A 25,385-nucleotide genomic window follows, 5' to 3' on the forward strand; every position below is an offset into this window, starting at 1 on the left:
CCTTTAACGCTAAGACAAGATTGTTGCTTACAAATGTAGACCCTGACGTGCCCTCTGTGAGTAACGGCATAAGAATCAAGCTCAGAGCACCTGAAAATGATCCTATTGCAGACTAATCTTTATGAGGTTATTTTATCTCGGCTGGTTCTTCCCACTTTCCCTAGTGTAGTATACAATAATAAAGACTTCTGCAATCAAGGCTGGAAGCAAGAAGAGGAGACCTGCTACCCTCCGTCCCTCAGCCTCCCTGCAGAATCAGCTTTACCCACATAACTTGTGAGAGAACAGGTTTGACGTAAGCACGGATGGCTGCTCCTCCTTCCAACAGCGTGCAAACTTGTATGAATACATTTAAAGGCATGATAAAAAAAAATACTGCCAAATACAAACTGGTGTGATAACCTTTATAAGCTACAGCAGCTCCTTTTTTACATCGGTCTTACCCCTTAGAGAAGATGGCTTTGCTGCGTCGGAACATTTCAATGGTGTGTACATTTCTCATATCAGGTGTCATGAATATGAGAGGAATGCATTTTAAGTCTGTGTACAAACAAATACAAAAACTATTTCCAGAAAACAATTTTCTCTTGCAAGTAAAACTACTAGGACACAAATCATGTCTTCTACCCAAGTTCCAGTAGCACGCTGTACTGGAAAGCAATTCCATCCAGGCATTAGACAAACAGCTGTAGAATTTCTTCCCTGCATATGCTTATGTCTTATACTTGAAAAGGAAGGAGATACATGAAATTTAAAGGACACGTAAAATACCGTGTATGTTTCCTTTAAATACACAGAGACTGTGCAAGTCATTGATATCTATCGATCGCTTCTAGAAGACTTTGCAGGAATATATCATTTACAAGCTGAAATTATGAACATATGAAATAAAGTAACATTTTTATCATAGAGAGAAATTTTACAGGAGTGGGAAACTCCTTCATGTAAAATATTGTCTATTCAACTTCATTTGGTGATGTGAAAACTGGTCTAAATCATCCAGTAAAGGACACACCACAGAAAGGATGGGGCTGTTAGTTTGTTCTGTTACGTGAATTCATGTGCTGTACTGTGCATAAATAAAAAACAAACAAACCCACAAAGCTATCCCATGCTCCAAAACTGGATAATCACTAGATTTATGAGATGTTTCTGTTACTTCAAATATGTCATGTGAATGGTACAACTATGACTTTACTGTTTTGGATAATGAAATTTTTCATAGCAAGAAATCAAACTGCATCTAAACTATATTTCAATTAATTTCAGTTATTGTTTGCTGCTTGTTGCATTAGGGGGAAATTAATAAAGTGTACAGTCCATTTAGAGGGCAAGGAAATACACATCAATGTGTGTTGTGTAAAGTGATGCCTCTTACTTTTGATCTACTTTGTGTACTTCCACTAATGCAATGTGGATCAGAGAAAGTGCACCAAAGCCAAGTGCACAGTGTATTTGGAATAGGTAGGCTCTGCTATGTGATCAGGGTAGCACAAAATTCTAAAAATCTAGGTCTATTGGGAAAAGGCTGTGCTGAAGTTCAAGAATATCTTTTCTGCCTCACTTTATTTTCTCTCATACACATTCTCCCTCCAAGGTTTACAGGAGGGAACAGAATCTTCAGTGAAAACATCATTAGCTTTCCATCATTTCATTAGAAACTAAACACTTGTTGCAGCAAGAAACACAATCCACAGGGACAAATTACAAAGGCAGAAAAGAGATCTTTTTAATGACTTACTGTTAACAGACTTCCCAAAGCAGTCAGCAAAGGCCCCTTTTCATCTGAGACAGTTTCTCACCTGGTATGGGCAGGTTCTAAAGCTTCAGTTATAAGATATGCAAACCTGAAGAATGATGGGGATGGAGGCAGCAGCAGATGGAAAAGGGAAAAGAACAGAAAAAAAGGTAACAGTGATAGGAAGAGGAAAGAGAAAAGGAAAGAAAAAATAAGAGAAGAAAACACCCAGCAAATTTAATTACGAGAGAAAAAAAAACCACCAAAAAGAATGAACACGGAAAAGAGAGAACTCTAAATTTAAGAGTGTGATTTTATAGTAAAAAAAGTTATCAGAGATTATCTGATGAACCTAATCCATAGCCATTAGCTGCACGCTGCATGCAGTTTATGCCTTTCTCGTGCCTCTCGCTACTCGCCGTCTGACCCGTTCCGGGGGGCCGGGGCTGCCCTCGGCACCAGCCTCCGCAACCCGGTCCCGCACCGTCCCCAAAGCCGCGACACCCGCGATCTCCTAAACCCTAGGAGGGCAGGGAAGCGAAATAGAAGCGAGGAGGCACAGGAAAGCGGCGCGGGGAGCGGGGGCGAGGGGCGGCGTCCCCCCCCGCGGGCGCCGGGCAGGGCCGGGGCGGCTCATAAACGCCCCGCCCGGGGGGCGGGGGCAGCTCCGGGCGCAGGTAGCGGCCGGTGCCGCAGCTCGGCGGGAGCCGCAGCCGCCAGCCCGCATGGAGAGGCGGCTCCTCCTCCTCCTCGGGGCGCTGCTGTGCGCCGGGATGCTGCCGGGTGAGTGCGGGGCGCGGACGGGACGGGACGGGATGGGACTAGGGGCAAGGGGCAAGGGATCAGGGGGCAAGGGATCAGGGGTTAGGGGATAAGGGGGCAAAGGGGTTAGGGGATAAGGGGGTAACGGGATTAGGGGATAAGGGGGCAAAGGGGGGCAAAGGGGCTGAGGGATAAGGGGGCAAAGGGGCTGGGGGATTAGGGGGTAAGGGGGTAACGGGATTAGGGGGTAAGGGGGCAAAGGGGCTGGGGGATAAGGGGACAAGGGGCTAGGGGATAAGGGGGGTAACGGGATTAGGGGGTAAGGGGGTAACGGGATTAGGGGGTAAGGGGGCAAAGGGGCTGGGGGATAAGGGGACAAGGGGCTAGGGGATAAGGGGGTAACAGGATTAGGGGCTAAGGGGGCAAAGGGGCTGGGGGCTAAGGGGGCAAAGGGGCTAGGGGATAAGGAGGCAAAGGGGTTAGGGGATAAGGGGGCAAAGGGGCTGGGGGATAAGGGGACAAGGGGCTAGGGGATAAGGGGGTAACAGGATTAGGGGATAAGGGGGCAGAGGGGCTAGGGGATAAGGGGGCAGAGGGGTTAGGGGATAAAGGGGCAAGGGGATAAGGGGGCAAGGGGGCAAGGGGATAAGGGGTAAGGGTCGTGGTAGGGCGAGGCGGTCCCGGCCGTCGCTAACCCGGCGCCTTTGCCTTCCAGCTGTGTCTCCGTGGGCCGCCCGGGCGCGGCTCCGCGGCGGCGGGGACCCTCGGCTCCGCAGGTAAGAGCGGGCGCGGCGGGGTGCCTGGCGGCGGCAGCCCCGGGGGCCGCCTACCCACTGCCTTCTTCCCTTCTTCTCCCTCCCGCAGCCGAGGCGGCGCCGGGAGACCTGCCGGAGGGGGCGGCCTCGCCGCGGCGGAGCAGGTAGGGGCGCCGGAGGACCGGGGGCCGAGGCCGGGGGGCGTGCGAGAGCCACGAGTCCCTCGAGAAGCCCCTTCCCGCGGTCCCTTGCTGGAGCCGCGGCTGGAGGGACGATTCGAGACCCCCGAGAGGGGAGATTGAGGCAGCCTGAGGGACTGGTGTCCTGGCTGTTCATCGGGACAGCGTTTCTCCTCTCTTATCCGAATACATCGATACGTTGTTGTGATGCTGTTGTATTTCTGGTGGCTGCGCTGCCCTTTGTGGTTCTTGGATGACCTGTCCTTCGAACGGCGTTAAATATGTATTTTATCCTGGCCGTAAGGAGTGTTAGTCACGAACGAAAGGAGTCTTAGGGTGTAAAGTGTTTAAACAGTGAGAGAAGATGGTAACGAGAACTTCAGCTCGTTCAGAAACAGTTACGTGTCACGTGAAACGTCCTTGCTCCAAGGAAAGCCATGATCTGGTCTGGCTCATGCAGCAATGACCACTTCGTGGTGTAAGAACTAAATGATAAGTTTTGCTGCAGTTGATTTGTATGTTTAGTTATCTTGTCATATTAACCCGTCTTGTATTAAGGGATAATATGCAGAGAATCTCCAAACATGGATGAATAACCTGAAAGAATAAACACTCTCTTAGATTTGCAAAAATTTATTGATATACTTAGTTGTCTAGCCAGATGTAGTTGTCTTGGGTCAAGAGATAACCTGAAGGAAGTCTCCAGATGTGGTTGGATAATCCAAAAAATAATGAGCATTCTTTGAAAATGTATATGGTTGTCTAAACCTTGTATACATACCCACTGCTTTTGTAAGATGTTATGCCTTTTTTAGAAAGGCATCCAATTCAGTGCTGAATTGTAAAATAAAAATATTATCTTTGCTTTGAAGACTTTGGCCTTTTCAGTATTTTACCAGTGAATGAGTGTTTCTCACAGTGGGAGCCTTTTTACTTCTCAGTCAAGTAAATGAGCTGGCAGTATCGGATCGCTACAACTCAGCACTGGTTTTGGGATGGGGTTTATCTTGGCAACCTGACTGTATCATTGTGGCACGTTGCTGAAATGTAATGAGGGTGTGTGGTTCCTGCTCCCTTGTTTGAGGGTGGGAAAAGGAGAGTTTGCTTTGTAGCCCTTGTTCATAGCTCTGCAGAGGAGTCGCCTTGTTTTCTGCTTTTCCCCTGGTCTTTCTGGAAAGAGCTTAGCAGAGAGAAAAACATGCCACATAACTGCAAACAGGAAGCAAAATAGATTACCAATAAAAGCAAATGCTTGTGGATTGAGGTTCCCCCCTGAAGAATTCAAGATACAGTAATAGACTCCTAGTTTTCTTCTGTGCTAGTCTACTGAGCAGAAATGTTCAGTAACGCCTAGGAGAAGAAAAAAAATTAATCGATATTAGTTTTAAAAAAATGAGGACCTGAAGAGTCAAGTCATTGTTGTAGCAATTTGAACTGTCTAAAAATAAGGCATTTTTACATGTTCTTGCTTTTAACAAGGCTCTTCAGGAGGGAGAGGTAAAGAAACGCTAACTGATGGTGGTTAAGGCCTCTGAGAATTTTGTGTCTATGAAGACTTAGTTAACAGCATAGCTTCTGAGACCAGTCTTCAGTCAAATGCCTAAGTAGATACTTAGAACTCAGAAAGCACCTCTAATTTAAAAATATTTTGCAGAATCATGCACAGGACTGAGAAATTAGAATTATAAAACTCTAGGACATGACAATTAAATGCAATAACTCTAACAAATTCCTTAGGTAAAATGGTGTAGGCATAGCTGGTGTTATTTATAATGTTAGTTTGGAAATATTTTGCTCAGTTATTTATATCAGTTTAGACATGATACATAGTAGCGAATGTTGTTTGTTAACAGAGTATTTGTCACTTAATGGAAACTGTATTCTATAATTAATATGTTACTGAAATATGAATATTTTTTGAGGTAAAGTAAATGAAATTGTATGAAATGGCTGTAAGGGAAAACTTACTATCTTAAATCATTGGCTTCTAATGATCAAAAAGTTAATAAATGGAGAAAAGAAATGTTACTATAGATGTAGGCAGTTCTGGAACAAAGCTAGGAGATCACAGAGAAAGTGGGCAACTGTAGTTTTAGCAAAGGCATGCTAATTAGGAGATATACTTCTGCTGGTCATGAACATGGCATTGTAATCATATGACAAAATATCAAGAGATTAGAGTAATTTGGCTGAGAAGGTTTGCTCTTCTGTTTTTTTCAAGTAGATGGTATACGCTGACTTGGCTGTTGTGATTTGATGTGTTGCTGGCTGCTTTTTTTTTATTATTATTTAAAAAAAAAGTCAGTATTTGTTCAGAAGAACCCCTTAAGGCACCTTTATAGATCAGTGCTGATAGTGCTTTCCCTTATGCATGAGAGTACATTTTACGGGACTGGTTTGTTTGTACATTCTAAAACCAGAAGTTGGCATTATTGCCTTACAGGATACTATCCACAAGAGTTGGTGTGGAAATTGTTTTCTGAGTAATACTTAAATTGCCTTGGATATTGTTTCCCCGCAAACAAAAATTGTGGGGATATTAAACATCATACGTGCTCAGGTGCTGTCCAACATTAAAATGCTCCCTTTAAGATGAATTTTATTTTTTCATAAGTCTCCTGGAACCTGAGCATTCAAAGCTGCATCTTAAAGAGCATTTCCAAGGCCCTATCTACCGTACATCTATGTCAATAACTTGGTTTCTGCCTAGTCCCACTCGCTGTAAATGGGGTAGACAAGGTCATATATTTCAAGTAAAGTGCTAAAACTGCACTTAAAGCAAGATGGGCAGAAACTTTTATGTTTACACATCAATACATCATACATGAACTACACTTGGGTAAAATGATGTGAAAGAATGTTGTCCTTCCAATTTATGTAGAAGATGGCAGATGACTAGTGACCACCATGACTGACTTGTAAACTGTTAACATACGGTCAGAGGATTATTTTTCTTTTTCTTTTGTTGGTGTGGATTCTTGTCATGGTTCTCTGGTAAGACTCGGTATGTTTCCAGTTTGAAGTGATACAGGTGCCACTGTGTAAATAGTTTGAAATTTGAAGGAGAGTGGTAGCATTGTGACTGGCATCACTGACAGAAGAATGAAGTGGAAGTTGGATGAATAGATAAATATGGCAAGAATGAGGTGGGGTTAGTTAGAGTATCATGACACACAAATTTATAAAATATATTCTGAGGTCTAATAGACTAGACACACTGGGGGTTCTAAAGGGCAATTTAATGGAGAAAAAGGGAGTTTTATTTACTACAATACTGAAAATTAATACAAGAGAACTCAAGACACCTTGGTGCTGACTGTTGAAGGTGGAAGTCCTCATGTGAAAGGAAGCATAAGAGAATAAAGCTTTAGTCTCTCGTGTATTTCTTGAATGCTGGAACAACCGGAAAAGGTTATGGAAGACATGGTAGAAAATGTTTTGAAAGAGCTAACTTGGGTGGGGGTTTTTTTTTTGTTTTTTTTTAAAGTAGCATAAACCCATCACTAAGCAAACCTCTTCATTTTGCTGGGTTTTACATCAGGTTCTTGAAAATAATGTGAATTTAGGACCTTACAGGATATTTCGTTAATTATCATGAATCACAGAATCACAGAATAACCAGGTTGGAAGAGACCCACCGGATCACCGAGTCCAACCGTTCCTACCAAACACTAAACCATATCCCTCAGCACCTCGTCCACCCGTGCCTTAAACACCTCCAGGGAAGGTGAATCAACCACCTCCCTGGGCAGCCTCTGACAGTGCCCAATCACCCTTTCTGTAAAGAATTTTTTCCTAACGTCTAGCCTAAACCTCCCCTGGCGGAGCTTGAGGCCATTCCCCCTTGTCCTGTCCCCTGTCACTTGGGAGAAGAGGCCAGCACCCTCCTCTCTACAACGTCCTTTCAGGTAGTGGTAGAGAGCAATGAGGTCACCCCTCAGCCTCCTCTTCTCCAGGCTAAACCCCAGCTCTCTCAGCCGCTCCTCATAAGGCCTGTTCTCCAGCCCTTTCACCAGCTTTGTTGCTCTTCTCTGGACTCGCTCCAGAGCCTCAACATCCTTCTTGTGGTGAGGGGCCCAGAACTGAACACAGTATTCGAGGAGCGGTCTCACCAGTGCCGAGTACAGAGGGAGGATAACCTCCCTGGACCTGCTGGTCACGCCGTTTCTGATACAAGCCAAGATGCCATTGGCCTTCTTGGCCACCTGGGCACACTGCTGGCTCATATTCAGTCGGCTGTCAACCAACACCCCCAGGTCCCTCTCCTCCAGGCAGCTTTCTAGACAGACTTCTCCCAGTCTGTAGCACTGCATAGGGTTGTTGTGCCCCAAGTGCAGGACCCGGCATTTGGCCTTGTTAAACCTCATGCCATTGGACTCTGCCCAGCGGTCCAGCCTGTTCAGATCCCTTTGCAGAGCCTCCCGACCCTCCAGCAGATCGACACTTCCACCCAGCTTAGTGTCGTATGCAAACTTGCTAAGGGTGCACTCGATGCCTTCATCCAGATCATTGATGAAGACATTGAACAGGGCTGGACCCAGCACTGAGCCCTGGGGAACCCCACTTGTCACTGGCCTCCAGCTGGATTTCACACCGTTTACCACCACTCTCTGGGCCCGGCCATCCAACCAGTTTTCCACCCAAAATGATGTTGGTTAGTGATTTATGTATCCGTGTCCTTTAAAATTATGTTATTTAACACTAACTGAGTGATAAGAATTTCCAAAACAGCAGGATATTTGTACTAAGAAGTATGTTAAATATACATGATGGTAGACAGGCTGTAACTGAGAGTAAAAGGATTATGGAGAAGGGCACGGAGGACAGTGTTTGGATACAGAGCTTTAGACGTTTTGGCTTAACTGGCTTAAAATTTGCCTGCCATCTTCAGGTGTAGTGTACTTTGATGCTCATTTACTGGAGACTTGAGTAGAGTGACTATGCTTTTCACTTTTCAGTGGTGTTTTTGATAAATTTTTGGTAAACTGATATGAAGCAGGGAGCTAACTAAAAATAGTAAATTTACTGATACCATGATGATATTTTTAAAGTGTCTTGGTTATAGCTGCTAATTTCTTTGTTCTTTTTGAAAGGAATCTGACATGGCTACAATATCCTTATCTCGGAACAGGAGACTTCACAGTATGAAATGTGGATCATCCAGTAAGTTATTTATATTTCTACAAGAAATAACTTCAGTTGTTCTTTATATTCTATATAATTTAATAATTTTTATGAAGAAAACACTCTAAAATAGTTAGTACAGGCCTTCAGGGTAAGGGGGGTCTACCTTGATTGGTCTCAAAGGGCTGCAGGAGTACGACAGTTTATCATGGCATTTGACCTAGCTGTAAGTTTACATCTGATTCTGGTTTGATCATTTGAATAACTGTCTGTAACTGAAGTCTTTCCAACAAAGAGCTTTCTTCAGGGAAATCTGCTCATGTAGTGGTGTACCTAAAGATGTGGATTGCTAGCCAGATGCTGTTAAATTACCTGTCCAATGTCTCTTCTTTGTTTGTTACTTTTCTACTGAGGGGATCTGTGGATGCTTTTTGCTTGTGTTGTCTGCAGGGTAGCAGGTTGAGGTACTCTTAGCCATCAAATTGCTGTGATAGGCATTTGCTTGAGGAATTTGTCTTGACTGTTTTAGTTTATCTTATTTTCAGCAGTGGACAGGCTTAAATCTCTTTGCTCAAGGTTCAAGTGTCTGTGTTAGCTCTTCTGTAGAGCTCTTGTCGTTTTTGTCTTGTACAAAGTAGGAACACGAGGCAGAGTAATTTAGAGTGATGTCATCATAGTTAGGGGGTGCAAACCCTCTAGTTTCAATTCAGTTAGCCTGATTGGTTGCATTGCGTATGGGATCTTCCTAGCAGTGAATAGTCTGGAGTTGCATCCCGTGGCTTTATAGCACAAAATGCAAGACTGATGTGTGGACTGGACTCTTAAAAATTGTGGTTAGAGTTGTGTCATCTCTAAGAGCTTGTGATTTCTTTAATACACAGCATTTTTAGAAGCTTTTGCGAAGTGTGTAGCTGAAAGTGGAGGAAGGGTTTATAGAAGCTTAATATTACTCAAATAAAACATATTACCTATGAACCTTTCCAGTATATGAAAAATATCATATATTTGTGTATGATAAAATTGCTCTGCCAGTATAGCAATCCATACCAGTAAAATTTGCTATACTTTTGAGGAATACAGCAACTTATTGACCTGGAAATAGTTCTTTTCTTAGTTCTATTTTGTTAAACCCAATGAAGCAGCTTTGAAAGAGAAGATGTGCAAATCAGGCTGAGAAATTAATTGCTTTAATAAGTGTTTAGTTCCTTGGGTTTATTTTTTTGCCAAGTGAAAATTCTTTTAATGGGAGTAGTGGATTTCAGGTTCTGCTTCAGAGCAACCAGCCGGAAAAAAAAAAAAAAAAAAGAGACTTAAAATGCATTGGGCTACCGTTAAAATGTGCAATAATAAACTTGCACGTAAACCCTTTGCAAGACTTTGGTTCAAGAATTCTTGTAAAGGCTTTATATGCAGGTTTATTGCTTCTTAAATAGGCCTATTATTCAAGAAAGGGAAAAACAAAGCTAGAAGGAGGGAGAATGAAATGAGTAGCAAGTATCTCATGCTAACTCATCATGTCTAAGCTTTTAAAGGAGGTTGCAGTTATGATGGAAAAAATTAGGTTTCATTACCCTCCGCAGATGTAATAGGACAAGCTTCCTGTTTTCTTTCTATCTCATATTATTGCGGGCCAAAAATATTTCATAAGGATTTACTGTTGTTTTTCAGTACTGTTGGAGACATGCTTAAAAAATTATTATTCCCCATACTTGAAGGCAAATAAAATAAGGATTACTGAACTCTTTAAACAGTGGAATACTTAGATTTGGAAGTTTCGTTTTTAAATCCTGGTAGACTCCATGGGAAATGGAATCCATTGTTGCCTGTGTATGAAAGACATACTAAAAATAAAACAAAAGAACAACCTGATCTGCTTTGTACAAGAGTTTCGGTAACACGCTCTAAATGCTTAGAACAATAGTTTTGTTTTGGCCCTTCCTATTTGAAGAGAGATGCAAACTGCTATAGTTCTGCCCATGAACTGCGTTTTGCACCAATCTGGGGATATATGAAATAGTAACTTTTTTTTTTAAAACCCATCAGGATAGGTAGATTGTCAGCTTCTTTATCTAGTTCAGTGATGTCTCTATGAAAATTATTCTATGACACTGTTATAATCACAGCTTTATATTTGACTTGTATTTCATCCTATTACAGTCAATTCTTGTTGCAATAACATTTTTTCTTTCTTCCTGAAACTCCACCTGTATAGATAAACTAACATGTTTTATGTGGATTTTTTGTACAATGGATGCATTATTTATTGTGTAGTAGATCTCTTTTCCTTTGTGTTGTATTATTCAATGAAAGGCAGCTTAGAAGAAGATGTAATATCTTATTTGTCAACAGAACAAAAAAGTTGTAAAGTACAAATAAATGTCAAGAGATAAATCCTTTGGGTTTTGAAATTCTTATCAGAATAGTTGACAGTAGCTAACATGTTGTTTACATAGCTGATAAGCTTTTGACTTCTTTCCACACAAATCTATTTCTCATGCTAAGTTAAAAACAGAACTAAACAAACCAAAGCAACCAAATAAAAAAATCCCAAACAAAACCCACTAGAGCTAAAGCATATTGAGACCCCGGGACATTTTAAGCATACCTTCTACTCTTCTGTTGATGACTGTATGTCTCACTGATGTTTCTTGCAGATTCTTTTCCCAAACCACATTTTTTTTATTTTTCAATTTCAGAATAAAATTTGTGATTTTAAAATAACTGATCTTTTTAATAGTTTGATAACCTTCTATACTTGCATAAAGGATCATGTAAACTATACAGTTTGTGTGTATTTCTATAAATTACTCTGGAGCTCTGAAACTGTTTGGGCCAAAGTTGGTAAATGGGCCAAATTACGAGAACAGAGGGAACAGACTGGACCTTGTAGCTACCTAGCTGAATTAAAACCTGATTGCTTTCAGAGCTCTAAATTATTCTTTCATACTTCCCCTTTTCTGTCCAATTGAGTCTAATAATTAATATCCCCAAAGGAAAATTGTCTTCAGTGACTTGTTAATTTTTCCTGTCTTAAGTAGTACCAAGATACAGAATTCTGACCCTAAGAAATGTTTAATGTCTTACAGAAAAATACCTGTAGGATGGTCCACATTGGTCACTTCAAGAATTAATAGTGTATTGATGATAATGGTGTATTACAACAAGATTAGAATTCAATTGGAGTGTTAGGATTCACATGATGCTTAAAACAAGAATCAGGTATTTAAAATTGACATGCGCAGCCATTCAAGTAGTGAGATATGTTCTTAAAGGTGCTGGCTTGCTTTTACTTCAGCGAAAAACTTTAATTACGATGTCACTTTGATTTAGTATCTTAGCTTTTGTATGGTGTACAGATACATGGTTTCTTTGCAGTTGCCTCTGTATGCTCCAAGAGGAGAGCTTCGGTGACTCTATCTTAATGCTCAAGGGTTTCATTTAGTTAAATTACTTTCAGCTATACTTGTTTTGTTCCTAATAAACATGTTAGAAGTACAGAAGAACAAATTATAGGTGGCAAATCTGGGCATACAGCACTTTGGCAGCTGAAACAAATTCAAGAGATCTTAAGTACTCATTACAGTATTAATGTAAGAAAGCATGATAGACTAAATGAACCTAATATCTTAGAGATGAATCCACAAAATATATTGCATCTGTAATAATGTTTCAAAATAAACACTTTGACAAAAGTGCAAGATGCCTTTGAACAGTTATTATATGAAATTGGCAGAACTTGTGCTTGGAGCCTCGGTGAAGAACACTTGAAAGGCCAACAAGAGCTGGGTAGGACTGTACTATATTTAAAAATGGATTTTGGAACTTCTTCTTGTCAGGCCTACATGATCATAAAGGTTGGACAAGACCTTTAAGATCAAGTCCAACCCTCAGCCCAACTCCACCAGACCTACTGAACAATGTCCTGAAGTGCTACGACTACATGTTTTTTAAACGTCTCCAGGGATAGAGACTCCACCACTTCCCTGGGCAGTGTGCTCCAGTGCTTCACCACTCTTTTTCAGTAACAAAATTTAGTCATAGAAAGTGATAAAGTCTCTCCTCAGCCTACTTTTCTCCAGGCTAAACAGACCCAGTTCCTTCAGTTGTTCATTGTAAGACTTATGCTCCATACACTTCACCAGCTTTGTTGTCCTTCTCTGGATGTGCTCCAGCAGTTGAATGCCCGTGTAGTGAGGGGCCCAAAACCCAATGCAATGTATGAGGTGTGGCCTCACCAATGCTGAGAAAGCAACAGCAGTAATCACCTCTGTGAAGCCTGAGCACTGATCTCCATAAATGCTTTCAATAAAATTCAAGCAGTCTAGATTACAGACTTGCATTTCCAAGACTATCGTAAGTAATGAGCATGAGGTTCTGCTGCTGCTTGTTCTGTCAGCTCTGGCCTGAATGCTCTCATTGTCTGACACTGAAGAATTAAGGGGGATGAACTAAAGAGCGGTCTATCTGCACAAGGACTAAAATAACCCTATGCACGTACTGAGTGGGGTTGAACCTATTCAGTGGTTACCATATTATTAGGGTATTTAGGCAACGAGAGCAGCAGAGGAGAATTCAGACCTTTGTTATAACATGATCCCAAGTCTTCACCCTGTTCAATAAAGGCAGAACTTGAGAAAGTTGCTTCATGTCAACAATGCTGATATTTTCAAGGTGACTTTGCAGGCTGTAACAGCATCACTGGTTAGAAGCCCCAGTATTGCTAACATGAGTCAAGTCATATTATTTAGGCCTACCACTTTCTCCAAGAAGAGTTTCACTTGTTTTCTGTTTCAGATTCCAACTCAATGTACTCAAGTGATATAATGCCAAAGGAAAAAGAGGGGCTAAAAGGACCTTATTTTGATAGAGATCACTTTCACAAAGGAACACTGGGACACAATATTGTTCGATAGCCTTTCCCAGTTTTTTAACCTTAAGTTAATCTTTATGTTTATTACCTTTCTAAAGGTGTTAATGTTCCTCATGTCCCCAGAGGAGGCCTAAAGTTGTGATATGATCACAGCTTATTTGATATTGGTTAACTTATTTAGGGAGCTTATATTCCTTTAAGATCAGAGTGAACCCGAGGAAGTATTTCTGTGTTAATTGAGCAGAGTTGGATGATCAAAGGAGCCAACCATGTTTAACATAGTAAGAGCACAAAATGTGATCTGAATCAATACTGTGTTCTTCTTCTTACCTGGTTAGGCATAACTGATGTTTGAACACAGAGCTTTTCTATCCAGTTTAAGTTGCTATACAGTGATATAAAGAGGGATGTAAACAAATATAAGAGCTATGTTTATCTTTTTTTTCTTAGAATCATACATGCACAAACAGAAGAGAACTTTCTTAAGGAGAAAAAGCTCATCATTGAGTCATTTGACTTCCAATTCTGATTTGACTAATGATCTTTCTCTCTAGAAGGGAGTCGGGGAGATCCTTCCCAGTGACAGCAAGGGACCCTAGAACAGCTGATGTGTTCACAATCTGAATAAATATGACTTGAAGCAGGTTACGTGATCTGTGCTTAAGGGGGAATAATTCTACCTGAAGCATCAAAAGGGGGCTAACTTCCTTTACAGCTGAGAGCAACATGACTGGCAGTCTAATTGCACATTATTGTAACTGGACAGGCAATAGGGCATAATCTTAGAGAAGCAAAGAACAGAGACCTAGGATCAGATTACATAGGTCTCAGAACACTCATGATGAAAGAGATCAATGTCTGCCTCTCTTGACAAGAGGAATGAGGCTTTTGCATTAGTGGCAAGATAGGTCGCTGCAAGCATGTAAATGAGATGGCTCAGTTAGAGTAAATTGGAACCTTTCTACATGGTGCTTGCACTAGTGTTTGAATTGAACTCATGCTGGCCAGGCAGGGAAAGGAGCTGGATATTTGGGCTAGGTAGGCAAAAGAGTGTTGTCTTTTACTTTTCTACCTGCGTTGTTCTTTTCAGTATGGTCTTTTTTTGGTGTGGTATGTGTTTAATACAAAGGAATCAAAATTAATGATTCAAATATTTTAAGTCTTCGTGTAAATAATTAGAATTTTTAACAATTTTGCAAATGGAAATGACCATATAAACAACAATAAACTGTGCTGACAAATTTTGGCAGAACGCAGTCAGCAAACGTTCTGTAAACTTTTAACTGAAGATAATATTAGTAAAATCTTGTGGCCTAAAGTAGGTGTAAATATAAGCTCTTTTGTATTTTTTTTTAAATTATGGTAAATTCTAGATTTCTTGAAGTCTTCCTTATTCTAACATTATAGCCAGCAATCAGCATCAACTTGTATGTGGTAGATACTTGCAAACCAGGGAAGGTTTTGAAGAGGCTTTTGAAAATCTTGCTCAAGCTAAAGTAGGGGCTTAAAAGGAAGCTGGAGGCTATTTGTCGTATCTTGTTAAAAATGCTGTGTCTGATTTCTATCAGAGGTTTAGTTGCTTTTGGCTGGGATACACTCATAGGACATCCTGCATGTGCGCCTTGCTCCTGGATTATTTTAGTGTATATAAAGCTCTTAGTAAGAGGATAAGGCTCACTGACTTTCTGTAATGGTGCTTCTATTGATGTTCTCCGATGCTGGCAAACAAACAAAGTATGTGCCATAAAAGATGCTCATAGGAAATAAAATTGGTATGAAATACTTCCTTTCTTAAAAGTCTGTCTCTAATAAAATGGAAAAAAGAGCAGTGGCCTGTGTCTATGGAATGTGTTAGCGATTGGTATACTTAAAAGTTGCAAGATGAAGGGAGGGCGGGCAGCTGTAAGGTTTACAGCTGGGATCTTAACATTTGCGTTTCTAGGGTGGTATTCTCTCATCCTGGCAGAGTTTACCTACTGATTGTTAGGTGTATCAGTCTTATATAAGGATACAGGAATTGTGCTTCTTTGTTGTGTAATACTTGCTCACTTCCTGTGCTTGTTTCTTAGGGGACTAGAACACATGTCAAACTAAGTCACAGCCATTGTGATTTGGCTTCTCTAAATGTGCAGTAAATTTATTCTATCTGGTAATATTTCTTGACGAAGCTTTTGCAGTGTTTCCTGTTTGTGGACGTCTGTGGGATTCTTCTGGATTCCCCACCATCTCTTGTCATTCGTAGTTACCTTCAGTGACAGAACTGGGTCTTAAAAATGAAAATTGTCGTAATTTATTTTTAACATGCCTTGTTTTTTCTACTCAGATACATTTACATGTTTTAATGGAGGTGAGTGTGTCTATAGAGAGCTGTGCAACTGCAGTCGATTTAATGCAACTGGACCAAGATGCCAGACAGGTGTGTCAAGAGAAAACTAATGGGGTTTTGGGATTGTACTCGGGTTCCCGTAGCTAGAAGAGCAGCTATCCTCTGCCTAAGGGCTCCTTTGTGTTCTATTATTTTCTCCTCTCTTTCTTCTCTGTGCTGGTATTTCACAGCATACCACATACACTATTCTTCTCAACTACAGATTGAATAAAAAAAACAGCATTATGTCTCAAGTTACTCTCCTTTTGTTAGTGCATAACACAGGTGCTGAAAGAGACCATATATGCAGAACATGGGGTCAATATAACTTTGAAACTTTCGATGGACTGTACTATTATTTTTCTGGGAAATCCACATATGCGCTTGTGAGACATACTGAATTAGATGAACAGAGTTTTTCCATACAGGTAGGAGGCTATACCTCTGCATTCCTTTTAACTGTTGTAGAACATGCTGATAAGGCATTCATTTTAAGAGATTAAAGATAGCTTGAGATGATAGTATGGGCTTCTAGAATGTAATCTAGATGTAATTCTGACATGACTCGGGCTACCAGTTATTGTAGAACAAAATGGAAAAAGCTGGAAGAAAACTGATGGGTGTACTCTCAGAGCTTGCTGCTGCTTCTGTTGTGAAAAGACCGCTCCAAGAAGAGAGCTAATTATACTAATTTTTTGGGGGGAAGAGTGAGACCGAGCTACTTGTTCACATCCTGAGGGTGGGATTGGGAGTGTTCGTTGTGTAACTTGAGAATCACAAGGAATTTGATTAAAATGTTGACTTTGACACTAGTGATTTTATTTGGCAGGTTAATAACGATCCTGAATGCCATTCTTCTCCTTATTCCTGCAAACGATCCATTAGTTTATACTTTGCTGGAGATGAACAGATAAAGATGGGCAGTGAAGTCACCTATAAAGGATTTAGGTAATTGCACTCATCTTTCTGGTGCTCTAGTTACACTGGAATTAATCTCACGGTACCATTTTGAGGACAGAGATGTAAACTAGATAGCTTATTTGTTGGTAGCTTAAAAAAAAGTGTCCAGACCACAAAGTATTCCAGACCCCAAATGTATCCACCCATCTACGGAGTAGTGTAATATTAAGAAATATAATATTAAGAAGTATAAAGTATATATAAAGGATATTCATCCTTTGATTACTGCTGTTATTTGCAACTTCATATTTTTAGTGGAGTTCTTCAATATTTGCATCAGGAATTTTCAGATGTATGAGCAAGAAATTAATTTTTAATGGTGATATTTTTCTCATGTACATTTGTTCTTGATTCCATGTCATTTCAGAGTACAATTACCTTATAGTATTGGAAACTTACACATCCAGAAACTAGCTGGATACTTCCTAGTCAGGCACCAGTATGTGTTTACTCTGGCTTGGGATGGTACATCTGCAGTGTATATCAAAATGGCACCAGAGTACCTGGGCAAAACACATGGACTGTGTGGAAACAATAATGCTGTCCTGCAAGATGACCTTGAAACTAGTTATGGTGAGTATTTAAAGTACTTGTTGTGTAATACAGGTTTTCTTTTCAAGTGAAATAAACGTTACTTTGCTTAGGTTTTGGATCTAATTCTAATTAAATTTAAGATGGCCAAATTCTGATATGGAAAATATGATATGGAAATACTTCTGGTAGATGATTGTGTTAGTGAAAAGGGCTAATTTCAACACAGATGGGGCTCTGGGGAGGAAGATCTTTAAAAAGCTGTCTTACTCAATTACCTACAGTGGTATTTGTACTTCAGTTTCTTGGGACCTGAAAGGTAAAATGTATTTTTAGGTGTTCCCTGCCCTCTTAGCAATTTTGAGGTATTGCTATGGGAAATAAATCAATAATTTTTATTAGTCAGTCAAGTAAATGAAAACTGCAAGATCATGTTTTATCTGGCATTTCATTTATGCTAATCCTTTCAGAAGCGACCGGTGAGCCTTCGATACCAATTTCAAATATGTCTAAGAGCCTTGGTTTTCAATAAATACTGAGTGAAGAGCTCTACAAATTAAAGAGAAATGGGGTGGGTGGGAAGGGGGAGGGGAGTGATGGAGTGGGGGGAGAGTGAAAATCATGCCACTTGAAAGGTATCACAAATTAAGTGATAAAGACTTCTGGAAATAATTACTTTGGGCTGTTTAACTCTTCTCCTCCTCTTTAAAATTAGGATAATTCTGTAAAGTACTGCTACAAAGCTTAGAGTGTATGTGGTAGGTTTCCTCTGTTGTTTATGCATGCTCTCCATTTCAGGAAGCACCAGACCTGCACTATTACAAGTATTTACTCCTATTGAGTAGTTTACTCACTAAATTGAAATGCTGAAATTAATACCAAGATCAATGGCTCCTCATTCCCTGCAGAGACTTTCCTCTACTCTCCTACCTTTCTCATGATATCTCGGTGTCATAAAGTTGTGGTTGTAGCACAAGTTGATACTCTGCATACTGGCTTTGTCTGAGTAGCTTGCAGAGCAGTAGTAATAAAGATATGCTGTGGTATGCCTTCATAAGTAATCCAAGTAGTAATCAATATCACCACTTGTCTGTGATGGATAATACCCTTCTTAATTAGTTTAATGCTAGCTTGGACATTACTACTTATTTGAAAAAGTCAGACCTTTACTAGGTTAATGTGGACAATCATTTTGTACCTTTGCAGTGAGCCAGGAATGCCTCATCTTTCTTGGCTTTTAGACTCTCTGTTGGGAGTTTCATATAAAGTAATGGCATAGACCTATTTATATACAGTTTATTACAACTTTTCTTGCCTTTCTTCCATTACAGAACTGTGGCAGGCACAGTCCTGCTTCCTTAAATACTTTCCTTGGCAAATTGCCTGAGTAAGCTTCTTTCTGCGTTTCTAAAGTCTTCCTACTATAGTCCCTTTAAAAATTGTTTTTGTTTCATGAAAGGACCAGATTGTCTTCAGGCTAACAGCTAATTCTTTTAGTTGTAAGAAGGGTTTGGTGCTCTCTGCTTGGTGTGTTTTGATTATTGAGGTGTTCCCCTGGGAGATCCTATAGAAGAATTGTTGTTCCTCGAAGTCACTGTGTGTCTGTATCTTGTTTAGGAAAACTGACAGATGATGTAACAGAATTCGTAGAGAGTTGGCAGGAAAATTCTCCACAAGAAACACCCAGTTGGGATAAATCTCTTCTCAATGAACCACCCTGCTTGACACAAAGCCATGAACCTCTACAGGTTTGAATCAACACAAAGGGATTATTAGAGTAGTTGATGATTCTAATTAGAGCAAATTTGACATAACACTCCAAAGTATGTTATTGTTCTTTGGAGAGGGGGATTAAACTGATTGCTGCAGCAGAGGTTCCTTTGTCCCTACCCCCCCTTCCCACTTTTCTTTTGTATTTAATTATTGATATTTTCAAATATTACATTTCTGCATAGCAGTGAATAGAGGTGTTTGAATCTGGGGCTAAATGAGTCAAAAGTTGAAAGGAGGTGTGCTGGTTCCACCAATTCATTCCCCTAGGTAGGGTAGAAAGAAGCCGGCAGGCAAAACCAGAATGAGAGCACACTTAATTTGCCAACGTTAAGAGAATGGATTATTGTTCCTTATGTCCATCACACCGAAGTAGCTTTTCCTGTTAATTAGTATTTTCAACATATAGCATTGAAGTGCTTTGAAATTAAAGCTTATGCCAGACATGTTTTATTTCTGTTGCCTTTTACTGTGTAATTTAACTAAAATGAAGACTATTTAAGGTCATCTGGGCTTGGCCGCAACATGTTCTATGACTTTCCTGGGGAAAGGATATGTTTTGCTACCATTGTTTTGATTCAGTGTTGTGATTACTCTGGCATGAAGAGCAGTATGTTGCTAGCCACTGCTTCTAGTTGATGAGAGGGAAGTGATTCCTGGTCACAGTCTGAGAAGTCTGTTATGATTTTCTGCAGTATTCTATTCTGCTTGGGTTTATTTTTGAAAACCTCTTCACAACAGCTATCTCATTCATTTCAGAGGGTATACGCTCTGTGTAATATCCTGTTATATCCCCCGTTTGAGCAATGTCATGAATATGTGAGCCCTCTTCCTTTTATGGCAAGCTGCACCAATGATCTATGCATGTAAGTGAATGTATTCTGGGTAATTTCAAAGCTATTACAAAAAGCATTGTCCCCCTGTCATGAGCACAAATTGTAAATATTAACAGTACTAATGTGTGTTTCTTTCTGCACATCAGTTTTATCTAACATTCTTTTATTATCTTGCTTCTTTTTCACTTGTAGTTTTACTGCCAGAAATTTCTGTGGAGTTTTTCCTATTTTCCTTGGTATAAGAATGACCAAAATCAGGCCCAGATATTTTTATGTTTTATTAGTGTACTTGCCCTTGAATGTGGCATCTGTTTTGATTATGAGTGTGCAACATCATAAATATTTCTAACTTTTATGATAAGTAACAGTGAATAGATCAGTTTGGCATCCACAAGCCTTATGTTGATCGAGTGGAAAGAATTCGATTACAATTTGAATTTATGCTATCGTATCCCAGCCTGCTGTGCAGTTTTGACTAGCTGTAATAACAGGCAGGTCAGGAGAAGATAACCAATAGTAGAAACCTTGTACTTTTTTCTTGTGAGTTTTCTGAAGGATGTTTCTTTTGTAAAAATCAAGGCATTTATTCAAGTCTGTTTATACTGTTGTATCTCTGGCTTTCATGGATTTATTTCAGAAATTAGCATCAGGTCTCTAGTATGTTGATGACCTGTGTTTAAGTGTGGCAGAATGTGTTACCCAATTAAGACTTTTAACCTAGCCAAACAGCACAGTACTTTAGAACATTATTGAAAGAGGTTCAAGCAATGTGATTGTATGCAATGCAGGGGCATTCATAAGGTCATGATTTCATGTTTTAATGTAGGTATGAAATAATATGTTAATTTTTATTTGTGTAAGGTCAGCAGTTGATAATGCAACTTGGTGTCGAGCATTAACTGAATATGCCAGAGCATGCGCTCAAGCAGGAAAGCCACTTCATGGATGGCGAATGCACTTTCAGCAGTGTGGTATGCAGACTCTTTCCTTCTTGGAAATAGTGCTTAGTAATTTTATTTTGAAGAGAGTGACCTTTGTCCTCTTGCTTCTTTGTCATTTCTCGTATTTTAAACTCGTACAGTTCTCAATGAAAGCATAACTATGGACTCACTTCAAGGCTAGATAAGTGCAATGGAGTTTTTGTTGTGTGTGTAGCTTTTACTCAATATAAAGCAACTAAGCTTGCTAGAATGTGTTTTAAGAATCTTCTTACTAAAATATCAGAGATTCTTTAAGATGACTAATGATATTTTTTCCATAGAACTACTCTTTCAAATATTGCCAGTCTTCATGGCTTTCTGATATAAAATCTGTTCTATGAGTGTTAAAAAAAAGTTTGAATTGCACTTGCCTAAGTCTTCATTTTAGAAGTCACAGAAAGTAAGTTTGAAAGAGATTATCTAATTTGTCCACCTGTCTGAAACAGGATCAAAACTGCTTTGTCATTCATGACAGATTTCCCCTTTGCTTCTGAAAACGTTTATTAATGGTTGTTCTACCACTTCCTGTGCCGCTCTGAGTGTTTAAATATATCTGCTGTGAGAAAGTTTCCCTCAGTCTCCCTTCTTGTAATTTAAGGTTATTCCTTCTCAATGCACCTTTAAAGGACAGAATATGAATATGTGCATATTCTGTACATGTACTATTATGGCTGACATTTCACTTAATGGACTTACCAAAAAGGAAATACCCAAAAGAAATGTGTGCCGTCTGTTTAAGTGCTGAGGCAGTAGCACAATACCTTTTCATTTCTCTACCTTTTTCTATTTTTTAGTAATTGCCTGTGATGAACCATTGACCTACAATGAATGCATCAGCTGTTGTCCTGTTTCATGTCATCAACAGTCACAGTGTGTTGACAGTGAGCTTCCCTGTGTTGATGGATGTTACTGTCCAGATGGTAAATTTTGCTTCTCAAATATTTGATTCTGTATAACTTTCAGATTGTTCCCTTTCAGGTTTATATTCCTATATGACCTGGCTAGATTAAGGCATTCACAAGAGCTCTTTATAAATGCAGTGCCAACAGAGTGTGGATGAATAACCTTATTTTCCTTATAACTAACAAGAGCTTTTTCCCCCTTCTAATAAGTGGGATTAGGTTTCAGCACAGATCCATATTCTAGCTGCAGAACTCCACCATTTGACTGAAAAATGGAGTTTGTTCTGTTGTTGACAGGGCAGCCATCCTCCTGATTCTGGTGGTTGCTACATTTTTTTTGGGGGGGGATGGGGTGTATGTGAGTGGTTGGTTGGTTGTTTTTTCCCCCTTCAAGGATGCTTGCAAGGTCAGGTTCTTACGAGAGCTCAAAAATGTGGAATGACTGAGACTCATTCATGTGGCCAGATTCTTATACTGCTGTGTGATTCTGGCAAGCGATGTATTTACTGATGCAGGCTGCAGCAAAACTTTTCCCTTATTACCAAAATACACTTTGATGTCCAATTTTCCCTTTGTTACTGGCTTCTGTCAGATATATAATTCTATTTAGAAAAGGAGAGAGAATGTTATGCCATGGAACTCCAAGTCCTGTGTCTTATATATATCCTGATTATTTATAAGTATAATCATCCTTGTCCTATGCAATATCATCTGTAGTCTAGTAAATTCTTTAACTTCTAGTTCTTTATTAATGGAATAATAAAAAAAAAACACAATAAAAAAAACAAAGCAGAAAAACCCCGTTAGTAAAATAAAAAACAAACAGTCCCTTTTTACAGGCAAAAATTTGTAAAGGTGTCAGAAAAGAAGCCAAAGATACTCAAAGCAGCATGGTTCGGTGTTTGTGTGTTTGGTTTTGGGGTTTTTGTGTCAATGATCTCCTCCCACTCTCCCCCAGTATTAAATACTTCTTATTCATACTGTTTTCAGTATATCTCAAACAATTTAGGGATCTGTTCTGCAAAAATGACAGACAAATATTCTAGGGTTCTGTTATCATGCATGACTAGTTTTGTTCTTCTCGGTAATGCTTATTAGGGCTCCATCAGCCTTTTATACAAATATTTCACTTTTTTCTTGGGTTTTTTTTGTGTGGTTTTTTTCTGGGATTTTTTTTTGTTTGTTTCTAGGTTTAATTTATGAAAATGAATTGTGTGTCAAGCCTCTGGACTGTCCTTGTGACTACCATGGAAGTTTCTTTGAAAAGGGTTCAGTGGTTTATGAGGAATGTAATAACTGGTTAGTAGCTTTCCTTTTTATGCTGTGAATATAATCCTTTAATGGTCATGAAAGACAGCTTCCTAAGGCCTATTTCAGTTAAAAATTGAGTAAGGTTTCTAAGTCCTCACTGTTTCTACATACAAAAACTCTTGTTGCATGTAAGTTTTGCAATGGAGGGAAAGATGAAAGGAACTATAGTTATTGATGTGGAAGAAGAGCGAATGACAGATATTGCAGAGAATACTGTAATGTTTAGAACTCTTTTCATCTTGATCTGTCTCAAACTAAAAGGAATCTAAAATTCAGAATCTTAAAAGGAGGTTTATTTTGACTTTACATTGCCTCCTCTTTGTGTTTTTTCACTTGGATGCATAGAGCCTAATGTCATTGTGACACTAAGATGCTGTTTCAGGAATTTCTAAGTTAATTTTATACATTGAAAAGAGAGTTTTTTTAATTGGATCAACTTCATTGAAGAAAACAGTGGAGCTTTGTAACACTTCTGGTTTTTTTAGAGTAATAGTGTTCAAATTGCTTTTGTTTATTTTTGTCAGTTTTAATTATCCTTAACTTTTATAATGGCTGTCAAGGAGCTAAAAAGAAAGAAAAGTGCTACTGGATGCATGGATGAAATTTCACCTGGTTATATCCTCTTGACAAGCTCTTGCCACAGCTTCCAGCCATTCTGGTGACTGTGATAGCTCTGTTGTAGCCTTTTGTGAGGCTCAAGATACTTCGTGCTCATTTCTTAGATAAGGAATCCAGGAAGAACAAATGAAGGACAGCTGTATAGACTTCACAAAAAAGAAAGAAAAAAAAAAGAAACCCTTTTGTTTTTATTTTAGCACTTGCATTGGAGGAAAGTGGATTTGTACAAATCTTACATGTCCAGGTATGTGAAAGTCTTCAATAGTCTTCTATTTAATAACTGAATTTCACTTGGGACAAAATATTAGTTTTAGATCTTCAAGTAATTTTCACTGCATAATCTGTATTTTTATTTCTGTCTAAATATAAATGTGTCAGCACAAACAGTAGATTAAGCATTAAAATGACCTGAATAGCAGGCATCTGCCTTTCTGATTAGCGCAGTAACGTGTCTCCCTATACATCACCGTAAAGTCTCTGGTAGGTGGCACTATCTTGCCTTTCTTGTCATTCAACTAAAGTTTCTTCTGCAGTTTTTCACTTGTCAGACTTACGGCAAGATTACCTTTCCCCTCCCCCCAGCAATGCTGCCTAGTGATATAGTATTTAGATGTTGTATAAGTATCAGTTAATTATTTGCACATGCCTTTGGACTGAGGAGTGTTGTTCTCACTTCACAGATAGGCAGCTAAAGTGTAGAGATTAAGGTCAAGAGAATTTTGCGTGTTAAAGGTACCCATGGCTTCATGGTTCTTGTAGCTGCCAATAGATTCAGGCACTGACCTTGGAGTTATCTGAAGGAGTGCTTAATGTTTCTGCAAATCAGTTTTTAGAGCCACAAATAAAATACCCAGAATGTAAGTATCACACATATTATTGCCTCCTTCTGGGGGAAGAACTGTTAAGGTGTCCTGACGTGGCGTTAGGTGGGAATTCCATAACAAAAGCAAGGATAAGGTTCAGTTCCTAACCATGTTCCCAGTACATATTTAGAATATGAATATGAACTCTACTGTGGTATAACCGTTGACAGTATGTGGTCTTTTCTACATACTGAAATACATTATTTTTCATGTTTGTCAGCCGAATGTTCAGTTTCAGGAGATATTCATTTCATGACCTTTGATGGGCGCAAATACACTTTCCAAGCTAATTGCCAATATATTCTAGCAAAAAGCCGTACATCTGGAATGTTTACCATATCCTTGCAAAATGCTCCATGTGGACAGGTAAGGCCTAGAACCTTTTTGTCATGTTTATATCTTGAAGGGTTGATTTATTTGGAGGTGGGGGTGGAAGCTTTAAAATATATATATATAAATATATATATGTATGAAAGCCACCTGCAATTGCATATGTTCAAATTCATCAGTAGCAACAATTTTCCTCAGTGATGAAATAGTTAAGTCTATATATAAATTCTCACATTTACTTGTGATAAATAGAAAATATAATGCAAATGTTCTGAATCACTGTTCACTGAGGTCATTCAATAGCATCTGGTGGTTCATGGAGCAAACTCTGGACAAGGAATTATTTTCTTGAGCTTCCTAAGAACATTTTCTGGATTTGCAGCCAGCACAAAATAAGCCTGTTACTTATTAATGATTGAAAAAGGATGCCTTTTTTATGCCTTGAAGATAGATTTTTCTTTCAGCTTTTTCTTGCAGCTTGAAAGTCACTT

At 39.5% G+C, this 25,385-nt stretch overlaps 1 protein-coding gene across 1 annotated transcript in view; it reads left to right on the forward strand.

Moving 5' to 3' along the window:
- The first annotated feature begins 8,531 nt into the window (after nucleotides 1-8,531).
- Nucleotides 8,532-25,385, forward strand: part of OTOG (otogelin) — a 99,620-nt gene continuing 82,766 nt past the window's right edge. Inside the window, exons 1-12 of the mRNA XM_069857689.1 lie at nucleotides 8,532-8,597; nucleotides 15,752-15,844; nucleotides 16,067-16,221; nucleotides 16,623-16,741; nucleotides 17,121-17,326; nucleotides 18,902-19,032; nucleotides 19,814-19,920; nucleotides 20,752-20,861; nucleotides 21,665-21,790; nucleotides 22,963-23,071; nucleotides 23,899-23,945; nucleotides 24,785-24,930. Coding sequence (XP_069713790.1) covers nucleotides 8,537-8,597; nucleotides 15,752-15,844; nucleotides 16,067-16,221; nucleotides 16,623-16,741; nucleotides 17,121-17,326; nucleotides 18,902-19,032; nucleotides 19,814-19,920; nucleotides 20,752-20,861; nucleotides 21,665-21,790; nucleotides 22,963-23,071; nucleotides 23,899-23,945; nucleotides 24,785-24,930 — 1,410 coding nt within the window. The 5' untranslated portion in view covers nucleotides 8,532-8,536. The remainder of the gene's footprint in view (nucleotides 8,598-15,751; nucleotides 15,845-16,066; nucleotides 16,222-16,622; nucleotides 16,742-17,120; nucleotides 17,327-18,901; nucleotides 19,033-19,813; nucleotides 19,921-20,751; nucleotides 20,862-21,664; nucleotides 21,791-22,962; nucleotides 23,072-23,898; nucleotides 23,946-24,784; nucleotides 24,931-25,385) is intronic.

Source organism: Phaenicophaeus curvirostris, chromosome 5, assembly GCF_032191515.1.
Source record: "Phaenicophaeus curvirostris isolate KB17595 chromosome 5, BPBGC_Pcur_1.0, whole genome shotgun sequence".
NCBI lineage: Eukaryota > Metazoa > Chordata > Aves > Cuculiformes > Cuculidae > Phaenicophaeus > Phaenicophaeus curvirostris.